Genomic DNA, 23999 nt, shown 5'->3' with positions numbered 1-23999 from the left:
TGTTCAGTTGTTTCCATTATGTCCAACTCCTCATGACCTCATCTGAGATTTTCTTGGCAAAGATAGTAGAGTGGTTTGCCATTTCCTTCCCCAGATCATTTTGCAGATGAGGAACTGAGGCAAACAGAGTTAAGTGACTTGAACAGAATCACACAGCTAGCGAGTTTCTGAGGCTGGATTTGAACTCAGGAAGATGACTCTTCCTGATCCCAGGCCTGGCAATCTATTCTCTGTGCCACATAACTGCCCTCAGAATTTGACCCTAGCTCTACTCAATGCCAAATCAAGCCGTCTATCCCCCAAGCTGTAAGGAAAGTGATATTTAACCAGTATCAATAACAACAGCACATTTATAAAGCTTGTAGGGCTAATCAAACACTTTCCCCACAACAACAGTGTGAGGCAAGTAATGTGTATATTATTTTATATATATATATTAGAAGAGAATGACTCTGAGGCTACTTTAAGGAAGACTAGTCTAGCAGCAGAATAGACAACAGTTGTCTGTCCTTCATTTTCAAAGAGGACTGATGACACCACAGATGATGTCCTAACTGATGCATGAATTAGTGTTAAGTGAGGCAAAGTCATCAGCATCACTCTACCAGTCATCAAAGTCCAGCGGCAGGACAAAAGTCAAGATGACTGGCAATGGCTTGGCATGCAGTGGATGACCTTGGTGGCATCTTTGATGCCCGACCAAGCTCTAAGTGCTTCATAGCTCCTGCTCAGCCACCTTCATGGCCTCAGCCACCTTCACAGGATGAATTGGTCTCATCTACCCAATCTGCTGAGGGAAGTCTTCACGTGCTGGGAGCAGATACCCCTTTAACTCACTGGTGGGTTTGAGGTCTATCAATTATCCTCAACCTTATTTAGCCTGTCTGCCCACAGAGTTTTATTGGGATGTGATCACTGCACATGCTGCACCTTCTTGGAACCACAGGTGAGAGTTAGGTGACAGATGGACACCAAAGGTGGATGAGCAGCCCTGACAAGGGCTTGGCAAGCCCTCACACCGGGGGGGGGCTAGTCTTCCCTGAATACCCCATAGTACCCCCTAGATAAAAGGAGTGCAGGGATGAGGAGTGTTTGCCTTATCATTCTGGGATCCAAGCTTCCACATCTCTTCCCAGCAAACTCCATACCATGCTACCACCTGTACTCCCTATTCCCTTATTTCCTGCTCCCATTATGTACTTTCTTCCCTTATTACACTGTAATCTTCTTGAGGGCAAGGCTTTTTGCTTTTTGTACTTCAATCCCCTGTACATAGCAGAGTCTGGCAGGCAGTAAGTACTTGAAAGGCCTACTCATTTTCTCTATCTATCCATCCATCCATCCATCCATCCATCCATCCATCTATCTATTTATCTGTCTGTCTGTCTATCTATCTGTCTATCTATCTATCTATCTATCTATCTATCTATCTATCTATCTATCTATCTATCTACCTATCTATCTACTATGGGAAACCAATCAGAAAGATACTGCTGTACTCCAAGATGAAGGAATAGACTAGGATGGTAGCAATGGCAATAGAGAGGAGGGGACAAATGAAACAGACATTTTTTAAAGTCCATAGACCTTGATGGAGTTTATTGAGTAGAGGGTTATATTGTCAGATCTTTACTTTAGCAAATTGCTTTGGTGGCTCAGTGGAAGCTGGATTGGAATGGGGGGAGACCTGAGGCAAAGAATCTACTTAGAAGCTATTGGAATAGTTCAGGTAAGAGGTTATAATGTATGTGAGTATAAGAGAACATTCATGAGAGGTATTATGAAGATAGAAACACCAAGATTTAGGAACTGATCAGATCTGTGAGGTGACTGAGAGTGAAGATTTGAAGAGGTTGCCCTGGTTATAAACCAGGGAGGTGGAGGAATGGCAGTTCCTTCAATCATTCCTTAAGAAAGACTGTGGATGAGAAGATCATGGTAAATGGCCAATAGGTGCCATTACATGCGCTGTCCTCATGTTTGCATTTCTTTCTCCTGGCCATTCATTTTTGGATTTTCCAAGTTTCCATAAGATTAAGCTCAAATACTTCCTCCCACATGAAGCCTGATCTTAATTCTTATTGATTAAAATGCATCCTTTATTGGTCTAGCTCCCAGTGTATCTATGCCTTCTGGTCCTATATTAATCTTCATGAACTCCCATGCATTGCAAATCTTCCCTTAGGGTTTTTTAACATGTATAACATTTGGTGGATACCAGTGAAACACTTGGGATGTTCATCTGTTCTTCCTTGTTCTCACTCTGTGACCTTTCCCAGTTATACTTCTGGTCTGGATAACATCTTCTCTGACACTTCTTGTATCTTTTCCATTGCCCTTTGAATCACTCACATTCTTACTTCTTTAGAGATTATGGTGTTCTATGGTATACAGTACTAGTGGAAGAGTACTGGTTTTAAAAACAGCACGCATTGAATCACACCAAAGTTTGGGAATGTGTCAAGCACTTTATGCTTTTAATTCACTCTCTTCCTCTTATTCTGTTCTGAGCCTAACTCACTGTCCATCCACTGTGCCCTTCGAAGGTAAATATACCGATGAACCAATTCAATCAATTTTATGTCCAACTGAATACCACAGGATGGAGAATAGGCATTCTTTATTCATTAGGTTTTCCTTCTGTGAATTGTTAGGCCAATCAATTTCATGGCTGAAGGATCTCAATAGCTCTCTTCTATTATGAGTCTGTGTAGTACATCCTTCCTGACAATGTGTTGAAGACCTTGTTGATAATTACTCTTCCTGTTTTATACCTTTATGAATATCAATAGTTAGAGGATCCTTGAACAAAGTTGTCTCACCAAGAGATATCATAGCATCCTCAACACATGCATAAGAATCTCCTCTTTGGAGTAAAAAAGCTTTTGTAATCAAAAGCTGAATTTTGCTTCACAGAGTCAAATACTTTTAAAAAGTAATCAATGACATCCATGCACACTGGGATTTTGTGTTCTCCAAATTCTCAGACAATTGTATGACTGTGCAAGTTGTGATCTATTGCAGAAAATTATGTAGAGAATACCACCTTTCCCTTTATTATCTTTTCACCAAGGGTATCCTCTATATATATTTGGATAATTCTCTAAAAGATTTTATTGGAATGAAAAAGTTAGCACATGAGTTGGAAGCCATTCATGAGTTATCTTTCATTGTGAGTAATTTCATCTGTGTTTTTTCTCTCCTGTCAGTAATATCTTACCCTCTCTGATACACATTGAATGTTGAGCCACTTAATGCTTTCAAAATTATGTCAGCTCTAGCACTAATGTTTAAGGGGGGGGGGGAAGAAAAAAGAAAAAAAGAGAAAAGTACATGATACCTTTATCATATATTTAAAAGGAATGCAAGTTGTACAAAATAAATTTGTAGTTTCATGTGCAATCATCTTTTTATTCTACTATGTTATGGAAATGCTTGTTCTATTTCATAAATTAAAATCAAATTAAATTTAAAAAAATAATAATGCACTGGGACCTCCTGGATGTGGTGACTTCACTGTCTTTGATGATGGCAATAGGCTTCTAAAACATGCTTGCAGATTTGTTTTTCCAGTTGTCTATTTTTTTCTCCCCATATCAGTTTTTTTTCTCTTAAGTTCTCCTAAAATGATTGAGTTTAGCTGGATTTCATGTCAAGGTCTTAATCCAGAATCTTATCTTTTCACATATTTTCTATCATCCTTTCCTATGTGCTCATCTCTTGGAAATCACTGTATAGGAATGTTTATCTTGTTTTGGTTTGAAGAATATCATTGGGTTCTAATATAATTTCTCTATCACTTCATTTTCTAAGACAGATGTAAATAAGTTATAAGTTTTTTGTTACATTCTTCATTGATAGACATTATAGGAACTATAAGATACGCTAACCAGGTAGCACGTGGAATGATGTTTCTTCTTTCCTATTAGCCCATGATGAAGCCAACTGTGCTAAAACTTCCTGAGTCACCTCACTGAGGAGAAGCAGATGGGAATAAACAGCAGACAACTCCTTTAAGGACAAAAATAATAGCTTACATTTCTAGAGTGCTTCTTGCTTGGAGAATGCCTTTTTCACAAAATCTCCCTAAGGAATGGTAGTATATTACCATCCCTATTGCACAGAAGGGTTAACTGAGGCTCAGAGAGATTGTGATTTTCCCAGAGAAATAATGTCATGACAAATGAACTTCAGAGTGAGCAAATACAAGGCTATACAATCATAGGTTCAGAGCTAGAAGAGACCTTTGAAATGGTAATCCAATTCCTTTACTTAACAGACATGCAAAATGAGGCTCTGAAGGGGAACTGACTAGACTAAGGTCACAAAGACAGGATGTCACAGAGCTGGCACTTGAAGCCAAGTCCCTTTTCTCCAAGGCTGTGTTCTTTCCACTAAACCACGGCCTTTAGAGACAAACAATTTGAGCAATACCCATGAAATAATGGATTCTCACAATCTGCCATTTATTTAATTTAAGAGTAATAAAAAAAAGTAATATCTGAGGTGAGAGTGCAGACCATCGCAGATACTGACGACAGAGATGGGCGATGGCACATCATGTTAAAGGAACGATAAGGCCAGGGTAGCTGGGTCATAGAGGGCATGGAGGAGGGTCAAATGTGAAAAGAGCAAAGGTAAGTTAGGGCCAAGTTGGGAAGGGCTTTGGAAGCCAAAGAGAGGATTTGAGATTTGATCTTAGAGGTAGTAGGGAGCCCCTGAAGTTTCCTGAGTAGGGGAATGACATGGTCAGTCCTGTGCTTTGGGAAAAATCAATCTACCAGCTGAGTGGGTTGGAATAGGGAGGGACCTGGAACAGGAGAGCAACCAGAAGGCTCTGGCACAAGTCCAGATGAGAGGAGATGAGGGCGGCAGCAGTGTGAGTGGAGAGAAGGGGTACATACATATGGGAGATGATGGAAACAGGGAGAGATCCGATTAATAGTACAGGTAAGAAGAAATAGGTGTCTGAAAAAAATATCAGAAATGCAAATAAGTCCATTAAAATGCAAATAAATTCAAAAAGGTTTAAATAAACCCATGAATGAGAGTTATTTGGGTGTATTTTTTTTCTCTCATGTGGGCATCACAGTGGAGGTTTTTCTGAGGAGCCCTGGGTTTGGAATGAGAGACCTGGGGATTAATTCTGGCTATGCCAACTTACTTCCTGTGTGGCTTGTACATATTATTGTACATGGAAACCTGTGGGCTAGAGCGTGGCCTGGAGGCTGCTGGTTCCCCACCCCCACTTTGGGCTGAAGTTTGTGAATCTGAAAGTGAAGTGGTTAGCCATATCGTATTGGGGGCCTTCCAGCTCTGGATGTGGGGGCTGCCTTTAGATGAGCCCCCTGTGACATAGCATGATATCTTGGCCCACACAACCTCCGGGCTGCAGCAGTCACAGACTCCATCCTGGACTGGATGAATCGCTGCCGTTTGACCTAGCGTGGCACTTCTTATGCTCTGTTGGTAATTATCTGGTGACAAGCAGATCATGGGCCAACAGTAAAATGGCCGGCTTGATTTTTTTTTTAGGTTAAGTAGTGAGTCAAAAGGAGGACTGGGGTCAGACCTGAGAGAGACAGTGGAGAGTCATATATGGGGCACTGGAGCTGGAGTCAGAAAGACCTGGGCTCAAGCCCCACCTCAGACACTTCCCAGCTGTAGGACTCTGGGCAAGTCACAACTCTGGCCCTCAATTTCCTGCTTAGTCAATAAAATGAGGGGGTTGGGCTTGCCTCCCAGGCCCTTTCCAGCCCCACATTTGTGATGCCCTGGACACTGATCTCCTGACCCTTGGCTCACATCTGGTTTTTCAAGGTTTCTGAGGGCTGAGTGTGTAAGAGACTTGTGATTTGGCCTGAACACATGAGCCACAGGTCACAGTAGACGAGAATTGAGAATGAACACATCCATAAACTAGAAAAAAGATGTAAGTGACTTTGAGAGCCATTGATTTTTTTCTTCCTGCATTCCTATTTTGGTGGGAGGCAGTGAGGCACAGCCCTAGAGGCCTGGACTTGGAGTGTAGAAGCCCCAGATTCTAATCTTGCCTTAGCCACTTCCTGTGTGATCCTGGCTAAGTCACTTACATTCTCGGTATCTTAATTGCCTCCTCTGTAATAAATGGTGCCTACCTTTCAGGCTAGCCATGCAGATGAAATGAGAGAAGCTATATCAAATGCTTTGGGAACCTCAAAGCAGTACATACGCAGGAGCTGTTACTATTATTGGCAGCAGCAACAGAGGCTTAGTTTCTGCTCCTGCTAAACTAAACCCACATTCTGGGTATTTCCGAAAAGAAAAACATCATCCTCTAAGACTGTCCCAGGAATTTGGCTTGTCACTGCAGCAATCAATTAATTGACAGGCATTTAGTAGGCAAGTCCTACATGCAAGGCACTGTTCCCAGGATCTAGGGAGCCAAAGGCCAAAGTGAAATGTTTCTGGCCCTCAGAGAGCTCCCAGTTAAGCAGGGAGGCAGCATCCTCACTGAAAGGTATTGATTTTCCACCAGCAATGGGGGAGATCAAGGGAGTATCTGATGTCATCCTAAGTGATTCTAAGAGACACAGGCGCAGAAACATGGAGTGGGGGATGGAGTTCCATGCATGAGGAGGGGTAAGAAAACCAATTTGGCTGAAATGTGGAGTATGTGAAAGGTAATGAGTGATATGTAATAAAGATTCAAAGGTCAGTTGGGAAGAGCTTGTGAAGGGCCATAAATGCCAGAGAGAGGAGTCTGGTTTTGATCATAGAGACAATAGAGAATTATGGGAGCTAAACAAGTAAGTGACGTAGAGCAGCTAGGTGGCACAGTAGGTAGAGCACAGGGCCTGAAGTCAGGAAGACCTGAGTTCAAATCCAGCCTCAGACAATTACTAACTGTGTGACCCTGGGCTAGTCACTTAACCCTGTTTGCCTCAGTTTCCTTATCTATAAAATGAGCCAGAGAAGGAAATGGCAAACCACTTCAGTATCTGCCAAGAAAGCCCAAATGGGATCATGAGGAGTTGAATACAACTGAAAATGACTGAGCAACAAAAATAACAAAAGTGATAAGGTGAGATCTGTCCTTAAAGAAAAGCACTTTGCCATGTGTGGAAAATGGATTGGAATAACTATTGTGCTATAAGAAATGATGAGCAGGCAGACTTCAGAAAAAACTAGAAAGACTTGTATGGTCTGAGGCTGAGGGAAGTGAGCAGAACCAGGAGAACGTTATTCACGGTAACAGCCACATTGTGCGATGACTAATATTGATAAACTTAATCCTTCCCAGCAATACAAGGATCTAAGACATCTCCAAAGGCCTCGTGATGGAAAATGCTGTCCACATCCAAAGAAAGAACCATGGAGTTTGAATGCAGAGCGAAGCATACCACTTGCTATATGGTGATTGTTGTGTTTGGTTTCCTCTTTCTGGTGGTTCCTCCTATTAGTTCTAATTCTTACTTGCAACATCACTAATGTGAAAATATGTTTAATAGGAATATATATGTGTAGCCTATATCAGATTGCACACTGTCTTAGGAGGGAGCAGGGGAAAGAAGAGAGGGAAAAATTTAAAACTCAAAAGCTTATGGAAGTGATTGTTGATAATTCAAAATAAATTAGAAATTAAAAAAAAAAGAAAATGGATTGGAATAGAAAGAAATTTGAGGCAAGGAGGCAAATTAGGTGGATGAAGTCCAGGTGAGAGGTGCTGAGAGTCTGGTGACTCTCTCTGAGTGGAGAGAAGAGATAGCAGAGGTACTAGGAGGTAAGAAAAGCAAGATTTAGCAATGCATTGGGTGTGAGAGAATGCAATCTAGGCTAGGAGCCTAGGTGACTGGGAGAAGGAGGATGCCCTCCACAGGAAGGGGAATTTGGAGGAGGGGAAGTTTGGACCAGAAGGATGAGTTCAGATGGAAAGATCCACTATACAGCTGGTGATGGAGGGACTGCTATTGTCACGTAACCATAGGGGTGCTCCAGGGTTCTGTATCTTTCCTCTTTATTCTCTCTCTGTCTCTCTCTGTCTCTGTCTCTGTGTGTGTGTGTGTGTGTGTCTCTCTCTCATTTATTTCTTTATTCCATCAACTTCTATGGGTTCAATCATCACCTCCATAAGATGACTCCCAAATCTCTATGCTTGGCTATAATCCCAATTTACACACACACATTTATACACACACACACACACACACACACACACACACACACACACACACACAGAGCTGCAGGACACTTCCACTTGGGTTTTCCATAGGCTTCCAAACTCAATGGTACAAAACCAAACTCTTTCTCTCTTACTCAAGCCCATTCTTCCTTCAGACTCCTTTCTTTCTACTCAGGGCACTGCCATCCTCCCAGTAATCCATGCTGGCAACCTCAGAGCCATCTTTGACTCCTCTCTTTGCCTCACCCTCCATAGCCAATCAGCCACCATCTTGGGATTTCTGTCTTACGTCCCTTTCTTTCTCCCCACTCCCACAGTTATCCCCTCAGTTCAAACCTTCATTACTGCTCACCTGACATGTGGCAATAGCCTTTTCATTGATCCCCAGACTTCCGGTATTTCACCTCTCCAATCTATCCTTCACCCAGCACCAAACAACCTTCCTCTCACACAGGTCAGACCGTGACACTCCCATTCTTATGACTTTTCAAACCAACCTTATAGCCTCTGCCTTCTCATTTAAGACCTTCATGGTCAGGCCCCAGCCTCCTCTCCTGGTTCCCTATTATGATTAAATATACACTCCTCTTTATGGCATTTAAAGCTCTTTGCCACCTGTCCCAAACTGCCCTTTGACTTCATTACCCATCCTTGTCCTTTACAAACTGTCCAGCCAAATTGCTCTTACTGCTCCTCACACATGATGCTCCATCTCCCATCATCACCCTTGGCCTGGGAGGCACTACCTCCTGATGACGGCCTCTGAGATGCTTAGTTTCCTTCAAGAGCCAGAAAGTCCTGGCTGAAAAATTACCTCCGCCCTGAAAAATGACATCATATCCACTTCTGTATAACTCCCATCTGCTGCCTCCTTGAACACAATGTAAGCTTTGTGAGGGCAGGGATGGTTTTGCAGTTTTCCTTGTATTCCCAAGGCCTGGCACAGTGCCTGGCACCTTCTCGGCCAAAATGCTTGGTGCTTGACTGGTTCACCTCAGCCAAACAGGCCTAGTCCATTCTCCTGCCCAGGCTGTCCCAGAGGCCTGAGTCTTCCGACCCCTTGGAAGCTGGCTCCCATAGGAACGCTTTCCTGAGATCTCGATCTGACAATCTCCTGCCTCCTCCAGTTACGTTGTGTCATTTCTGTCTAGATCACGTACCCCCCAGGTAAGCATAAGCTCCTTCAGAGCAGGGCCCGTTGTCAACTGTGTCTGCTTCCCAAGCTTTTGTCCTCTTTTCACCTATTCCACAGTTCAAACTGTGACCATCTCAGTGTTTGTGGCCTGTGTCACCTTGTCACAGCTGCCTTGAGCCTTAGTTTCCTCATCTGTAAAATGGGGGAGTCGGATGAGATGCTCTCTGAAGGCCCATCCAGTTGTATGTTTTTCATCCTATGCTCCTACTGGACATTCTCTCCTCCCTGGGCTTCAGAGACCACACTCTTCTTTTTTCTTTCTTCCTTTTGATCCTTCTTTTTCTCCTTTGCTCGGTTCTCATCTTTTTTTTTTCCTGCCTCTTGAATGCTGGCTTCCATAAAAATCTACCCTTGGCCTTTCTTTCTTTATTCTCCCTTTGCTCCTCATCCCTCAGACCAGTGTGACCTTAAACTCTGTCCCCTTAATTCTGCTCCTTCTTCTAACTTTCTTCTTTCTCTCTTTGATCCCATCAGATCATAGATTTTAAGGTGGAAGAGACTTCTTTATCAAGTCCTAAAAAATTGTTTAAGCAGCTTGCCAAGGTAGTGTCAAAGGTGGGATTGAAACCCAGTCTTGTTGACCTCAAGCCCAGCACTGTATTCACCAGAACACATCCCCTCTTCACGTGCACTGTTTTAAAATAATGGGAGTAAAATGGACAGAGCTGGCCCAGGAGGCAGGAGAACCTAGGTTTAGGTGTCACCTCTGAGAAATACTGACTGTATATCTCTGGTCAAATCACTTAACCTCTCCCTGCCCTGGGCAACTCTCTAAGATTATAAGTTGCAGATAATGTGCCAAGCTGCATTGGAAGGAATTTCCTCATGTGGGGGATTCTGACACCATTGAAACCACAGATCTTATCCCTTTCTCTATGGTAAATAAATAACCCAATGGGTAACCTACCTTGCTACTAGAATGCGGGCTGCATCAGGGTAGGGACCATGGAAGAGTCAAACATTTGTTGTGTATGTTACAGTAAACCTGCCTTCTTTCTGTGGGTTAGACTCAATGACTATTCCAATCCTTAAGTGATTCTGTGCCACCATCATATTTCCCCCTGCCCCCAATGCCTAGCACAGTGCTTTACACCCTGTGGTACTTGGTACACTTTTAACTATTCTGCTCATGTCACACACACACACACACACACACACACACACACACACACACACTCACCCACCAACTTTCCCCTAGGAACTCAGAGCAACAAGATACTTCATGAGCTTGACTTGACCCATTGCCATTTCTGGGCAAAAATGCCAACTCCAAATTCCCCTTCACCCACTTTCATCTCTTGCCATCCTTCCTACTGTTAAGCTGCCTTCTACCATCTGAAACGGCAGACAGTGAACTTCACCCTGCAAGATGTATTCTTGGAGAAGATGTCGTTAGAGATACAGAAGGCCCTCATTAGCACCTTCATTGGCTTAGAAAACATTTTTAATTTCGGTTTCCATAAGCATTTCTGACTGATTCATGGAAGACATTTGGTTCTTTGGAATATATTCCAACAGAGGAGTCAGATTACATTTTTTACAAGCCTTGACAAGAATAGCACTTTAGCAGCTTCCAGGGCATTTAACTACTGCATGGCCAGGTTCCTTAGATGAACATAGTCAGTCTTCACTCTTATTGAGTAGTCAGTGAATCAAGGGGACAGATCACACAGTGATTCCAAATTACAGCTGGTGCCAGTCTGATCCCACAAACATTGGAACCTATTATACTTCCTATCACCCAGGTTTTAAATCCTGAAGTCATCTTTGCCTCATTCCTCATCTTTATTTAATATGCAAGGGAATGCCAATGAGAATCAGTGGAAGGAACTCAGGATATTTTGCCTAGAGAAGAGAAAACTGAAGGTAGAAGGGAGAGGGCATGATGGCTGGCTTCAAGTTTTTGAAGGGTTATCATATGGACTGAGGATTAGATTTTCTTTTATTAATTTGTTCCCAGCCAGAAGGAATAGAAACAATAGACGGCAGTTGCGGAAGATCAGGCTTGGACTTGATGTCACGAAAAATTTCCTAACCATGAGAAGTATCCCAAAGTGCAATGGGTTTTTGGGACATGATGGGTCCACTCTTGTTGGAGATCTTCAACCAGATCCTGGATTGCTACCTCTCAAGATACATTGGACTGGGGATGCTTTTGGGGGGTTGAGTTGGACAAGGTAGCTGAGAAGGTTCCAGGCCAACTCTAAGACTGTAGTTCTGTGATATGTGTTCATTCAAGTCCTCGGAATTCTTTCTTTCAATGAACTTCTTATTCATCTGTTCTCCATTCTCACTGCAATCACACTTGCCCAGCCCTTTATCTCTTCTGTCTTATTACTCTAATAGCCATGCAGCAAGCTGCCTCTCCCTCATCTTTCTCTACCCCAAACCAGCTTGGGCCCATTCTTCACATTACTCTTCCTGATCCAAAATTTGGATTCTGTAGCTTCTCTGTTCAAAGCCTACCCTGCCTTCCTGCCATAGAGACAATCTTGTTCCATGCAAAGTACACTGGGTAGGTATATAAAGCTTGGGTTTTGAGTCTCAATCCCATCACTTTTTAGCTACATAACCATGGGCAGTCTCAATTTCCCCATCTATTAAATGTAAACAATAACCCCTGGATTCCTTCCTCACAGAGTCTTTGCAAACTTGTAAGTGCCACATACATGGTAGCTATTAGGATTAGCCTCCCTTCCTCTTCTGTAAAATGAGGGGCACCTCAAAGTGAGCTCACAGAGTGGTGAGAGGAAAGACCTTGGCATACTATCTGACTTTAGGCTTGGCTCCATCTGCCTTATGGCCAGACCCTGAGGCCCACAGGATCTTTCCCAAATCTCCTATGAGAGTTGTCTCCTCCTGTTTGAATGGGAGCTCTTTGAGAGCAGGGTTGCCTGTTTGTCTCCCCAGCACTTAGAACAGTGCTTTGCCCATTTTCTTGTTCAGTCATTCAGTCATGTCCAACTCTTCATGACCTCATAGACCATAGCATACCAATATAATCTATGGGGTTTTCTTGGCAAAGATCCTGGAGTGGTTTGCCATTTACTTCTCCAGTGGATTGAGATAAACAAGAGTTTAAGTGACTGGCCCAAGGTCACACAGCTAGTAAGTGTCTGAAGTCAGATTTTAATTTCCTGATTCCAGGCCCACTGCTCTGTCCACTGGGCCACCTAGGTGTCTCCTAAGTAAGTGCTTAATAAATACTGTTAAATTAATTCATTCATTTATTCCTTAATTCATTGTTTTATTCATTCAAGTTGGAAAAGCTTCATCCCAACCCTCATATCCAATCACTTGCAAAGTCTTGTCAACTCTGCACCGACTATTTCCAACCTGACCCCTTTCCATTTATAAGGCTGCCACTCTAATTCCTCACTCTAGTATAGTGGGATGAAATGATAGACCACTGCTTCTAGGATATCACATTGGCATCTGTGTGGAGGTTGGAATGGAGTGGGCCATGTCTTTGTCACCTCTCACCTGGACTACTGTGATAGCCTCCTAATTGACCATCCTACATTCAGTCTACCCCTGGTACTTGAGTGGTAAAATCAACACACTGTGATAAGACGAGTCTTTGCTGCTCCCACTAGCCCTGAGTCTTTACTATTCCTCTGCCAAAGTTTTGTCATCTGTGAAATGAGAATAACGATGCCTCCACAAAAAAAAAAAACACAAAAAACCCCCCCACAACTTCATGGGGTTATTGTAAGGATAAATGATAGAGCTGGGAGTGCTCTGGAAAGTTAAAGGTGCCATCCATGTAAAGGTAAGAGAGACATTATATTATCAATAAAAAAAGGCAAATGATACTGTATATTTTACAATTCCAAGTCATACTTAAAGTGAGTCATGACGTAAACCAAAGTTTATTTCCCTAATACCTGCCTGTGTCCTATCTATTTAATTTGGGTAGATAAAATGTTCCTTCTGCCATGAAGAAAGAAACCTGACTCATCCAACTTACAGGGAGTCATAGAGTATCGGAATCTCCATGCTGGAAGGGGCTTTGATGTCCATTTAGTCTAAGTAGGGTGTTATTGTTTAGTCTTTTCCATCATGTCTGCCTCTTTGTGACCCCATTTGGGGTTTTCTTAGCAAAGATACTGGAGTGGTTTGCCATTTTCTTCTCCAGCTCATTTCACAGATGAAGAAACTGAGTCAAACAGAGTTGTGACTTGCCCAGGGTCATACAGCTAGGAAGTGTCTGAGGCTAGATTTGAACTCAGGAAATGAGCCTTCTTTACTTCAGGCCCAGCATTCTATCCACTGGGCCACCTAGTCTACGTATACGCAGATAAAACTACTCTGGAAAGAGATTCTTAAAGGTATTAATTCTCCTAGCACCATCACCACTCACAGCACCTAAGCAAACTGGTGACATTGAATCATATCACCTTACATTGAAAACTGGAAGGGACTTTGAGGCCACTGAGTCCTCCTTTCTCCTTCTACAGATGAAGAAACTGAGTCCCAGAGAAAGGAAATGACTTGCCCAAGGTCACAGAGCTAAGAAGCGGCTGAGGCAGTCTTCCTGACTCCAAGCCCAGTAGTACTCTATCCACTGTGCCAACCAACTAGAATAGGAGAAAAAAAATTATCCTGAAGTTCTTGTCTTTTTGGCTGGTGATAGGATCCAGAGATGAAAAATATCTTGAAAATGATCTGGTCCTCCCCACCCAATTTAAAGATAAGGAGACTAAGGTCCAGATTAGTGAAACAAACTGGTCACAGTCCTAAAGTTAGTACTCTCCAGAAGTGCACTCCCTCCTTTGACTCCAAGTCAGTGTGACTTCCAGGGGTATGATAAGTAATTACTACATTGGAAGTAAGCAGCTGCAGCAGTGGAAAGAAGAAGAACAAATTCGTTCAGGGTGGGATCTCTGGAGGAAGAGGAAGTAGACTTGGGGCATTTGAAATTTATAAACTATTGAAGGCAAAGAAGTGCCCCTCGGACGAGGTCACCACTGCTGTGGCACGGGAGCAGAGAAAACAAGGGAGAAGCACCCCAAGATGATGTTCTTAGCACTCTCTAAGTTTTCTGCCCCAGAGCCAAGCCCCGCTATCTCACCTTTGTTACACTTTTGGTCCATTCCACTGTGTAAGATTCCAGATATAGAGCCGGGAGGAGCGTTATAGGTTGTTTAGTAACCCCCTCATGTAACAAGTAAGGTACTGAAACTAAGAGATTCAACAGCTAGGTGGCTCAGTGGATAGAGTGCTGTATCTGGAGTCAGAAAGATCTAAGTTCAAATCCAGCTGCAGGCACTTACTAGATGAGTGATCCTGAGTAAGGCACTTGACCTCAGTTTCTTCAGCTGTCAAAATGGGGATGATATCTATCTTCCACAGTTGTTGTGAGGATCAAATGAGATAATATTTGTCGTGCACTTTGCAAACCTTAAAAGTACTCTATAAATGCTAGATTATCATTAATATTAATATTGCAAGTTACTTGCCTAAGGTCACACATGTAAGTAAAAAGCAGAGGTAGTATTTGAATTCAGTTCCTCTGAGTCCAAATCCAGTATAATTTCTACCACACTAGATTGCCTCAAATGAGATTATTGGCAAGTCCCTATGCAGTTCCAGTTTTCGATGAAATCTTGCTTTTTTCTTTAAAGACTGGGTGACAAAGGCATCTAACACAGCCCCCTCCCCTACCTATACACTCAGCTCTGCCCCACCCAACCAGGTTTCTCTCAGCTTACCCGTTTGGTTGGTGGCTTGCTGCAAGTTTTCATGTGCGGTGATACTGTCAACAAATACAACAACTGGAAATCAAAAGATGAATTGAAATAAATGACACCCAATTTATTTTTAGCTAAGCAGACAACATGATGACAAGTCCACATGTGGACTTCTTTCAGAGTGAATTTTCAGGATCCCAAATCATGTCAGCAGAGACCAAACTCATTATTTCTATTTTGAACCACACTTAATTCACTTAAGCTCTGAAGTTAAACAATCATAGTGTAGTAATTTATAAATCACTGAAAAATCCTTCCCCCTCCCACCCTGCCCCAACTCTGACTTTGAAGTGCAAATTAAGAAACAGCTAAGATCCAGCAGTCTGGTCTGGTGGTTTAGAGGCAGAAGCAATAGGGCCAATAGCATCAACTCACTTGTAATTTATTCTCTTAGAGCTAGGTACCTTAGGCAATTATCTGAGAGATTCAATGACTTCCTGAGATCACACAGTCCATACGGAGGACAGGCAGAACTTGAACCCAGGCCTTCCTGATTTCAAGACCAGCCCTCCATCTACTGTGCCCAACCACCTTTAAGTTTCACACTCTGTGATCAAGGACTATAGTGGGGTAACCCAATAAGCCCAATAAGGTTAAGAACCTGAGCTCCATGACCCTTTTAAGATAGTTACATAGATAACTGCTTTTCAATATAATTGGTTTCCTTTATAATTCTATGTATTTAACTTGTTTAAAAAATATTTCAAGAATGAGGTCTCTAGCTTCAATCACTAGATTGCCAAAGGGATCCATGACATGCAGAAAGAGGTTACTGTTGCAATCGGCAGAATGAGATTATATTGAAGGTATATAAATAAGGCAAGTCTCTCTAAAGGCAACTCAGGTTTAAACCTGAAACAACTAGTTTCTCCTCTGAGCCCCCCTCCCAATTCATACCAATGTGGAAAGAGGAGTTTGATGGGGGTGGGACTGAATATCTTTAACTCCCAATCATAGAAGACCCCAACGTATCCACAACAAGTATAGAAACACTTACAAGAAACCAGAGTCCAACCACTGCTGTATGCTTTCTTGTGTAGAATTCTCTAGAAAGGAGGAAGAAATGAACAAAACAGTTAGCCCCCAATACCAGCAAGAGCAAAGCTGAGAGTCTTTCCCATCCTTGAGCCCTTTGGCAACAGCCGTATTTTTATTCTCTTTCCAACATATTTCATCTTATTTTTCTATAAACATATTAAATATTTTCCCCAATACCCAAACCCTCACGTTTGCTGGAGCCAACCTTTCCTGGGAACGGAATGCAAACTGGCAAAGGGAGGCATGTGTCTTGTAGAGGAAAGGAAAAAAAAAGTCCTTAAATAAATAAATAAATAAATGAAGCAGGGCATGGGTCCTGAAATCAAGGAGGAAGTTCTAATTCATTTCAGATTACCTGGCAGCAGCACAAAGATAGAAAAAGCATAAGGGCCTTTTGTCTTTTGCCTTTGCAATATCAATCGTGGCCCTCACCTTCCCCACCCTAAGCCTCTGCCTACATCATCAGGACATTTACTTAAGGCACCTTGCCAGCAGTGTTTATTTGCAAGCCACTCTGTGCCAGGTTCTCAGCCCCATTTGCATTTACTCCAGGAACAAAGGGTGATCAGCTCAGCTGCTGGATGATTCCAACCTTCAGTGACACCCCAGATGTCAAGTCAGGCCTCTCCTTCAGAAGGAAGCTCACCCTAGCTCCAGCTAATGAACAAGTGGCCCAAAGGATAGGGTTGGGTAAGGAGAATCTCTCCCATTCAATATTTGTCTCTGCCCTGGTTGTCTACCAGCTGCTGAATTGGTTTGCTAAGGCTCCCTCCTGCCAAATGCTACTTGCTTTCACTCCTTGTGAGGGGTGGTGAAAGACTGTCAGACTGGAGAGGATCCTGCCCGCCTCCCAAGGAGGTATTGGGAGTGGGCTGATTTAAGCAGAAACCCCCAAATGTCTGTTCCTTGTACAGAAAAGAAAATGTAGTATATTATTGCTGTAAACAACTTTTCTGTGTCTACTGTGTGCCTGCTATTGCGCTAAGAACTCTGTCATCTACCTGTGTGATCTCGTGCAAGTCAGTTAAGCTCTGCAGACTTCTGTCTATTCATCTATAAAGTGAAAAGGGGCTAGATTGCCACCAGTGTCCCTTCTAGCTCTGAGTCTATGACTCTGGGATCCTAGAAATTTGGAAGAGCCATTCAGAGTCCCACTCAGAGTGGATGTTCTGCTCACTGCCCCTATCTCAGCACCTGGAGCCTTAAATACCCATCTTTTTACAATGTAGGCATGGTTCCAGTAAGGTGGATTCCTTCTGGAGCAGTAGAAGAAAATCACCCCCAAAAACTTTACTGCCGATCTCAGCAAAAGAGATTGGGAAAATCTGGCACCATCTTATCTCCCCCTATTCCAGCGGTCTCAGAGCCAGTGCTTACCTATTTCTGGGATGCGAGAATCCTGGCTTTCCTCCTTGGGGGGTGGGGACTGCTGCTCATCAAGGGGAAGCCAAGCACTCTTAGTAGAGAGCAGAATCTCTCTCTTCTTCTTTTCCAGGCTGTGGGACATCCTAAAGCCACTGGATTCTTCTGCCATCTTAGGGGAGTAAAAGGGCCAACTCACAATAATTGGAACACTGAAGCAAATAAACCAACCATCGCAGGGAGCCAATTTTGAGGACTTGCCGGGGCTGCAGGGAGCACACAGAGTCCTTGCTCACAAAGGAACCAATCCAGCTATGCCAGCTTACCCTGCCCACCTGGCAGCCAGGCTCTCAGAAAAAAGACAGCAATCCAGCCTTAAGCCAGCAACAAGGAAAGGCGCTGGACAGCAAGCCCCTGCCTGAGAGCCCCCATGGCCACGCTGGGTCTGCTTCAGAGCTCATGCCAGGGTGGAGGCATGGGGGGGTCACACTAAAGAGGCCGGGATCTATGTATTTTCGAAATTGGCGGTTGAATGGAGCCAGTGACAGAGTGACGAGAGTCTTAGGGACTTTAGGGACTGTGAGAGTTAGGGTGGGGCCAGGGCAGGGCAGAGGGGACAGCCTGCTTTACTTTCATTGCTCTAATTCTCCCAGGTCTGCAAAGGCCTGTCTTCCCAATAACCCTGAGGTGGTGAAAGTACTTAAACTCCACATTTTACAGATGTAGAAACCAAGGTTCCAGAGGTGAAGTGAATTGCCTATGGATGCCCAACTGGTGTCAGAGACAGAATTTTAACTCGGGTATCCTCATTTCACATTCTTTGTTCATCTGACTAAACCTGGCTTCTCCCTCCCACACTCTCTGTTATATGGCATGCAATGCTTTCTAGCTTACGGAGCACTCTTAGAAACATCTCACAGGTGATGTTTTACCTCATCGGTGTGATGGGAAAGACACATTATTATTGTCAGTTCCCAGATGAAGAAACTGAGAAGGCCTTGAATAGATAAATAAATTACCTGGCCAAGGTCATGTTACTTTTTATAATATTAGCTAGCATTTATACTGTATTTTAAATTTTTCAAAGCCCTTTCCATACACTATTTCATTTGATCACCACAACAATCCTAAAAAGTAGATGTTATTGCTATCCCCATTTTTCTATGAGAAAACTGAGGCCATCAGTCACATACCTAGTAAGGGTTTGAGATAGGATTTGAACTCAGTCCTTCCTGACTCCTAATCTAATGTGCTTATCTACTGTACCACCCAGCTGTCTGTGATGCCTGGAACCAAAATCCTGAGAGGCAACTAAGTGTATTGGAGAGTGTGCTGGGCTCACAGGCAAGAATATCTGAGTTCAAATCAAACAACAAACATTTCCTAAGCGTGTTCTGTTTGCTGGGCACTGGGCTAGGCACTGGCAATATAAAGATAAATGAACTGATACCTGGCCTCAGGGACCTTCCATCCTAACAGGGAGACAGTATGACAATATGAATGTATTCCCAGAAAAGATAAAATGAATAACAGGCCTCTGGGGAAGGACACTTGCAGCTGGCAGAACCACAAAAGGCTTTTTCTGAAGAAGGTGGCACCAGCTGAGTCTTGAGGGAAACCCAAGAGGAATTTCAAGAGGCAGAAGCAAGGAGTTAATCCCACCTCCAACAGTAGCTGTATGATGTGGGCAACATCTTTCACCCTCAGCTTCCTCCTCTGTCAAATGGGGATAATCATAGTACTTACTTCATAGGATCATTGTGGGGAACAGGTAATAGCAGGTATGTAAGGTATTCCGCAAAACTTTAAAATGTTATACAAATGTGAGATGATATTGTTAACTCCTCTAGACCTGCTCTACCAGCATACCCACTCTGCCCCTAGATTGCAGTGACCTTGGCCAAATCACTTTGTACTCATTTTTATATTTTTTCCCCATTGGCAAAATGAGGCTTTTGGATGAAAAAAATTGCGGATCTGGAATTAGGTGATTTAATGCCAATCAAAAATGATTTTATTAATTGATCTGTTCAGTGGACCCTAGTTTCGTTCTTGGGAGAACTAGATCATGGGGTTTAATTCATGTATGAATCATTTACCCTCACTCTGCTCTGTGGGCACAGACCACTGCATTAGCTAGAATGTGAAAGAAAAGGCCCTGGTTTTGGAGTCAGAGCATCTGGGTGCCATTTCTGGCCCTGATACTTACTTCCCTGTGTGAATTCAGCTAGCGTTGAATGAACTCAAAAGTCCCTTAGAGGTATTTGATCCATATATGTGTAGAAGGAGGTCTTCAAGTCATTTCATAGGATCTTTTATGGGGAAAATGGGAGGTTATGGAAGGATGTAGAAATGGACTGCACAGGAAAGGAAGCAAATGTCTAGATCATGGAATTAGAGCTGGAAGGAACCAAAGAAACTGAGCCCTAGGGGGGAGATGGGGCACTGGCCTGAGGTCACACTAATAGTCAGCTAACAAAGCTAAAGGGTGGCGTTGCGCCCTAGGCTTGGGAGTGGCTGTGAACAACTAGTGAGAACCAGTATAGAGCCCAGTGTGAGCTAAGGATGGTGGACTTCAGCAGATGGTCTCTGTCCAGGGTCCTTATGTCTCTAACCTTGGGCAAAGGGAGCTGCAACACAGAGCACAGAGCGGAATCTGTTATTCCAATAAGATGTGCTGAGCAAATGTCCCCAAAGAGGACAACAGTATCCATAACACTACAACAAAATATTTGTGTTTGTAATTAATCCTAATAATCCTAAGAGTATACGTAAATGCCCAGTGCATGGTAGATGCTTAAAAAATGTTGACTTGACCAGTGATTAATTGCGTTAGTGCAGCACACTACAGTTTTTAAATGACCCTTTTGATACTCACAAGGACGAGCAAGGAGTATCATTCTCCATTTGGAGATGAAAGAGACTTCGAAGCTTATGGTGTTGTAGGAACTCAGGATCTGAGCCCATGTCCTGGCTCTGCAATTTATTCCCTGGGCCACGTTACTTCACCAGTCTGGGCAATTTTCTCCAGCTGCAAATGAAGGGTGTTGGGTTAGCTGCCCACTATGGTCCCTTGGTGCTCTAAACTTTAGTCCAAAGGCCTCCCGAGAGAGATTACAGACCTAGAAGTGCGAAGCACCTTAGAGACCATCTAGGCCAACCCCCTCATTTAAGAGAAGGAAACTGGACCCAGAGAGACCTGTTACACAGCCCAAGGCTACAGAATTTATAAGTGGCAGAAGCCAGATTTGAACTCAGTTTCTCTGACACTAAACTCAGAGCATCCTGACCCCTTTCAACTCTACATTCAGGACCCTGATTACACAAGTTTGTTGTAAAGGGTTGAATGTGTTACAAACTCAGCTCCTCTGATGGCAAACCCAACATGTTGGCCACTTTGCCACCATGACTTCCAAGAAGTATCATCCCCATTTTATGAAGAGGACACTGAGGGACAATGAAGTGATAGGAGTTACCCAAAACTGTGAAGCCCAGGTTTCTTTGCAATATACTCAGCTTTGAAGGTCTTTGTTGTAGCAAGCAAGAAAGGGGAGATTTTGTTTAAGTTACGGAGCAGGGAGAGGGCAGAAGGCAGGTGCATGGGCAGTTCCTAGCAGCCCTTTTGCCTTCTCCACTCTTAGTTCTGAGAAATAGGCACCCTGCCCTGCCCCGCCCTTCTCTTTCCCACTTCTTTTCCTTTCTGCTCAGCAGTAACTCTATCTGGCCACACAATGGGCATTGGCCCAGTGCCAGCTTTCATAGCCACTGAGAATGTGTTCTCTGTTTGATCTGTTTTATTTGCCCATAAAGCAGGAACCAGGCCTGCCAACCAAAGCTGGATGCCTTGCGGAAGCAAAGAGCCTAGGACACACTGGAGAGGAAAGAAAGATCCTTTTGTTCTCTCTCTTTTAGTGGCCTTCACTCCAGGGAGGAAGTCAACCTCCTGGAGACCAGGTTTACTGCTCTTTATTTTTTACCTCAGTTTACCTGACCTCCTGGTGCTGTGAAGGGAAGGCAAGGTGAAAACCATGGAGAACTTCACCAGGAGGATTATGGATTGCTAGCTGGAAGGGATCTGAAGGGCCTGCCACTCTGACCTCCCCAAGGTCACACATCAGATCATAGACTTATGGAAGAAAGGGACCTTAGAGATCACCACTTTGAACCCTTTTACAGCTAATCATAATTAATAATAATAACTATACTAACAAGGATTGTAATATAGCACTTTAAAGTATGCTAAGGATATCATAAACACCATCTCATTTAATTATCACAACAAACCAGTAATGTTTAATAGGTCCTATTTCCTCATTTTACAGGTAAGGAAACTGAGGTTCAGAAAGGCTAAATGAATTGCCAAGAATCACACAGATAGTAATAACAACAATAATATAGCGCCTGGAGCTTTGCACAATGTTTTCTTTTTTGATCCTCACAACAGCTCTGAGAGGGAGATATTACTATTGTCTCCATTTTATGGATGAGGAAACTGAGGCAGACATCTATTAAGTGATTTACCCAGAACTGCAGTTAGCAAATAACTGAGAACAGATTTTAACCCAGTTCTTCCTGACCCCAAGGCCAGCATTTTCTTTATTAAGTCACTCTGCCTTTATCTATCCTTGGGATGTTGAGTTCTTCATTTACATCAAGGTCTAAGTTGGAATGAGGTAGCTTCAGCCTTTTCATAGTTTCCCTAATTCCTCCCTTTGCTCACATTCTTTCCTTGGGTGAGAATGCACCAGTCCTTTCTCTGTGTCCAACAAACTCCACTTATACTACAAAGTCAAAATAAAATCAGAATCTCCTTCAAGACTTAGCTCCAATCCTGCCTTCTTCAAGAGACCTTTCCCAGTCCACCAAGCTGCTATTCCCTTTCCTCTGAGATTACATCCCAGCCACACTGTATGCACCTTATATGGATCCAGCTATTATGCCTCCCCCATTGAAATGTGAGCTCCCTGATAACAGGAATAGTTTCTGCCTTTCTTTGTACCCTTAGAACCTAGCACAGTGCCTGACCCAGAGTAAGCACTTAATAAATGCTAATTTATTGACAGTTGGAAAGGACCCCGGTGGCCAACGGAACCAATCTTTACTTGAAAAAGGCTCCACTGTAGAAAATGCCTGGCACATGGTTTCCCAGCTTCTGATTGAAGACCTCTAACGACAGGGAGACCAGCCACCTCTTAATGCAGCCTGATCACTGCCAATCAGAGCTGCTCCTCAGATCTCCTTGCCTGGAAGCTATTCTGACATCAGGCCCAACTTTGTCTCTGCATCTTTCTCTCACTCACTGCTGGTTCTACTCTCTGGAGCCTAGCAGAATGAGTCTGATTATTCAGCTCTTATCTCTCTCTCTGAAAACCTCCCCAGGCCACTCAATTTTTCTAGGAAGAAACTGAGATCAGAGAGATTAAATGTCACACAGCCCAAGGCTAAATAACTAGTTAGTGACAGAATCTGGATTTGAACCCAGATTCTCTGAGTCTAAAGCTAAAGATTCTGTGGCCCCTTTCAGCTCCAGATTCCAGACCCCTCTTTTTGTTTGGTTTATTGTTTTGTTGGTTTGTTGTAAATAACCAAATGTGTTATATTATTCAGTTCCTCTGACAGCACAGCCAGCAACTTTCTCACTTTGCACTACGATTTCTAAGAAATATCATCTCCATTTGATGAGTGAGGAAACTGAGGAGAAGTGAAGTGATATGAATTGTCCATAAATCCACAAGTAGTAAACTGTGAAGCCCAGGTTTCTCTGCAATACACTCAGCTTGAAAGGTATTTACTCTAAAAATACATAAGGTGGGGATTGTAGTGGAGAGGTTATCGGGAAGTGGTCAGAACATTTTAGAAAATCAGTATTTTTAAAATTACGTTTGAGGAAGATGACTTAAATATGTAATAATGAATAAATGAATGTAAACACAAGAGACTCCAACACTACATTGCTGTAATATACATGGGCAATAGGGTTCATACAGTTTAAAGATGAGATCTAATTTATTGGAATTATGGAAATATGGGATAAACAATTATAAAACCTTACCCAGATAAGCACCCATGAAGGACACACAATTTTTGGAAGGGTGCTCAGGAAATCAAAGGTTGGAGGCAGAAGATGAGACAACAAGCCCAGTTCTGCTCCCACGCCCACTACTCAAGGCCCCTACATATTCTATACAGTTTGCTCTGTAAGTCCATGAAGCAAAAGCAGACCCTTGGGAAAATAAGCTGCTTTGCCAACAGGCTGGTCAAGAGGAACAAGCCTTCTGTGTGGGTGGCTGCCTCTGACTGTGAAATCTGCAAAGCACCACCCCACCCAGCACTGAAAAGCCAGCCCTACTCCTAAAATGAAAGACAGCGCTGCTGGCCTTTGAGTTTTCATGCTGTGCTGGGGAGACCGGCTTTATCAAGAGTAAGAGCAGGCTACATATAGACTTCTAGAATCTGAGACCCGAATGAGGAATGAGACTGGAAGCTAAAT

The 23999-nt window shown here is 43.1% G+C and overlaps 1 protein-coding gene across 1 annotated transcript in view; it reads right to left on the bottom strand.

Annotated features, from left to right (window-relative positions):
• Positions 1 to 17788, bottom strand: part of ITPRID1 (ITPR interacting domain containing 1) — a 102654-nt gene extending 84866 nt beyond the window's left edge. Inside the window, 3 exon segments of the mRNA XM_020969090.2 lie at positions 15071 to 15114; positions 16107 to 16155; positions 17525 to 17788. Of these exon segments, the coding sequence (XP_020824749.1) occupies positions 15071 to 15114; positions 16107 to 16155; positions 17525 to 17681 (250 nt within the window). The 5' untranslated portion in view covers positions 17682 to 17788.
• Positions 17789 to 23999: the final 6211 nt, after the last annotated feature.

This window comes from Phascolarctos cinereus, unplaced genomic scaffold (genome assembly GCF_003287225.1).
Source record: "Phascolarctos cinereus isolate Bilbo 61053 unplaced genomic scaffold, phaCin_HiC Scaffold_4;HRSCAF=312, whole genome shotgun sequence".
In the NCBI taxonomy this organism is placed as follows: domain Eukaryota; kingdom Metazoa; phylum Chordata; class Mammalia; order Diprotodontia; family Phascolarctidae; genus Phascolarctos; species Phascolarctos cinereus.
This window is presented reverse-complemented; position numbering and strand designations above follow the sequence as displayed.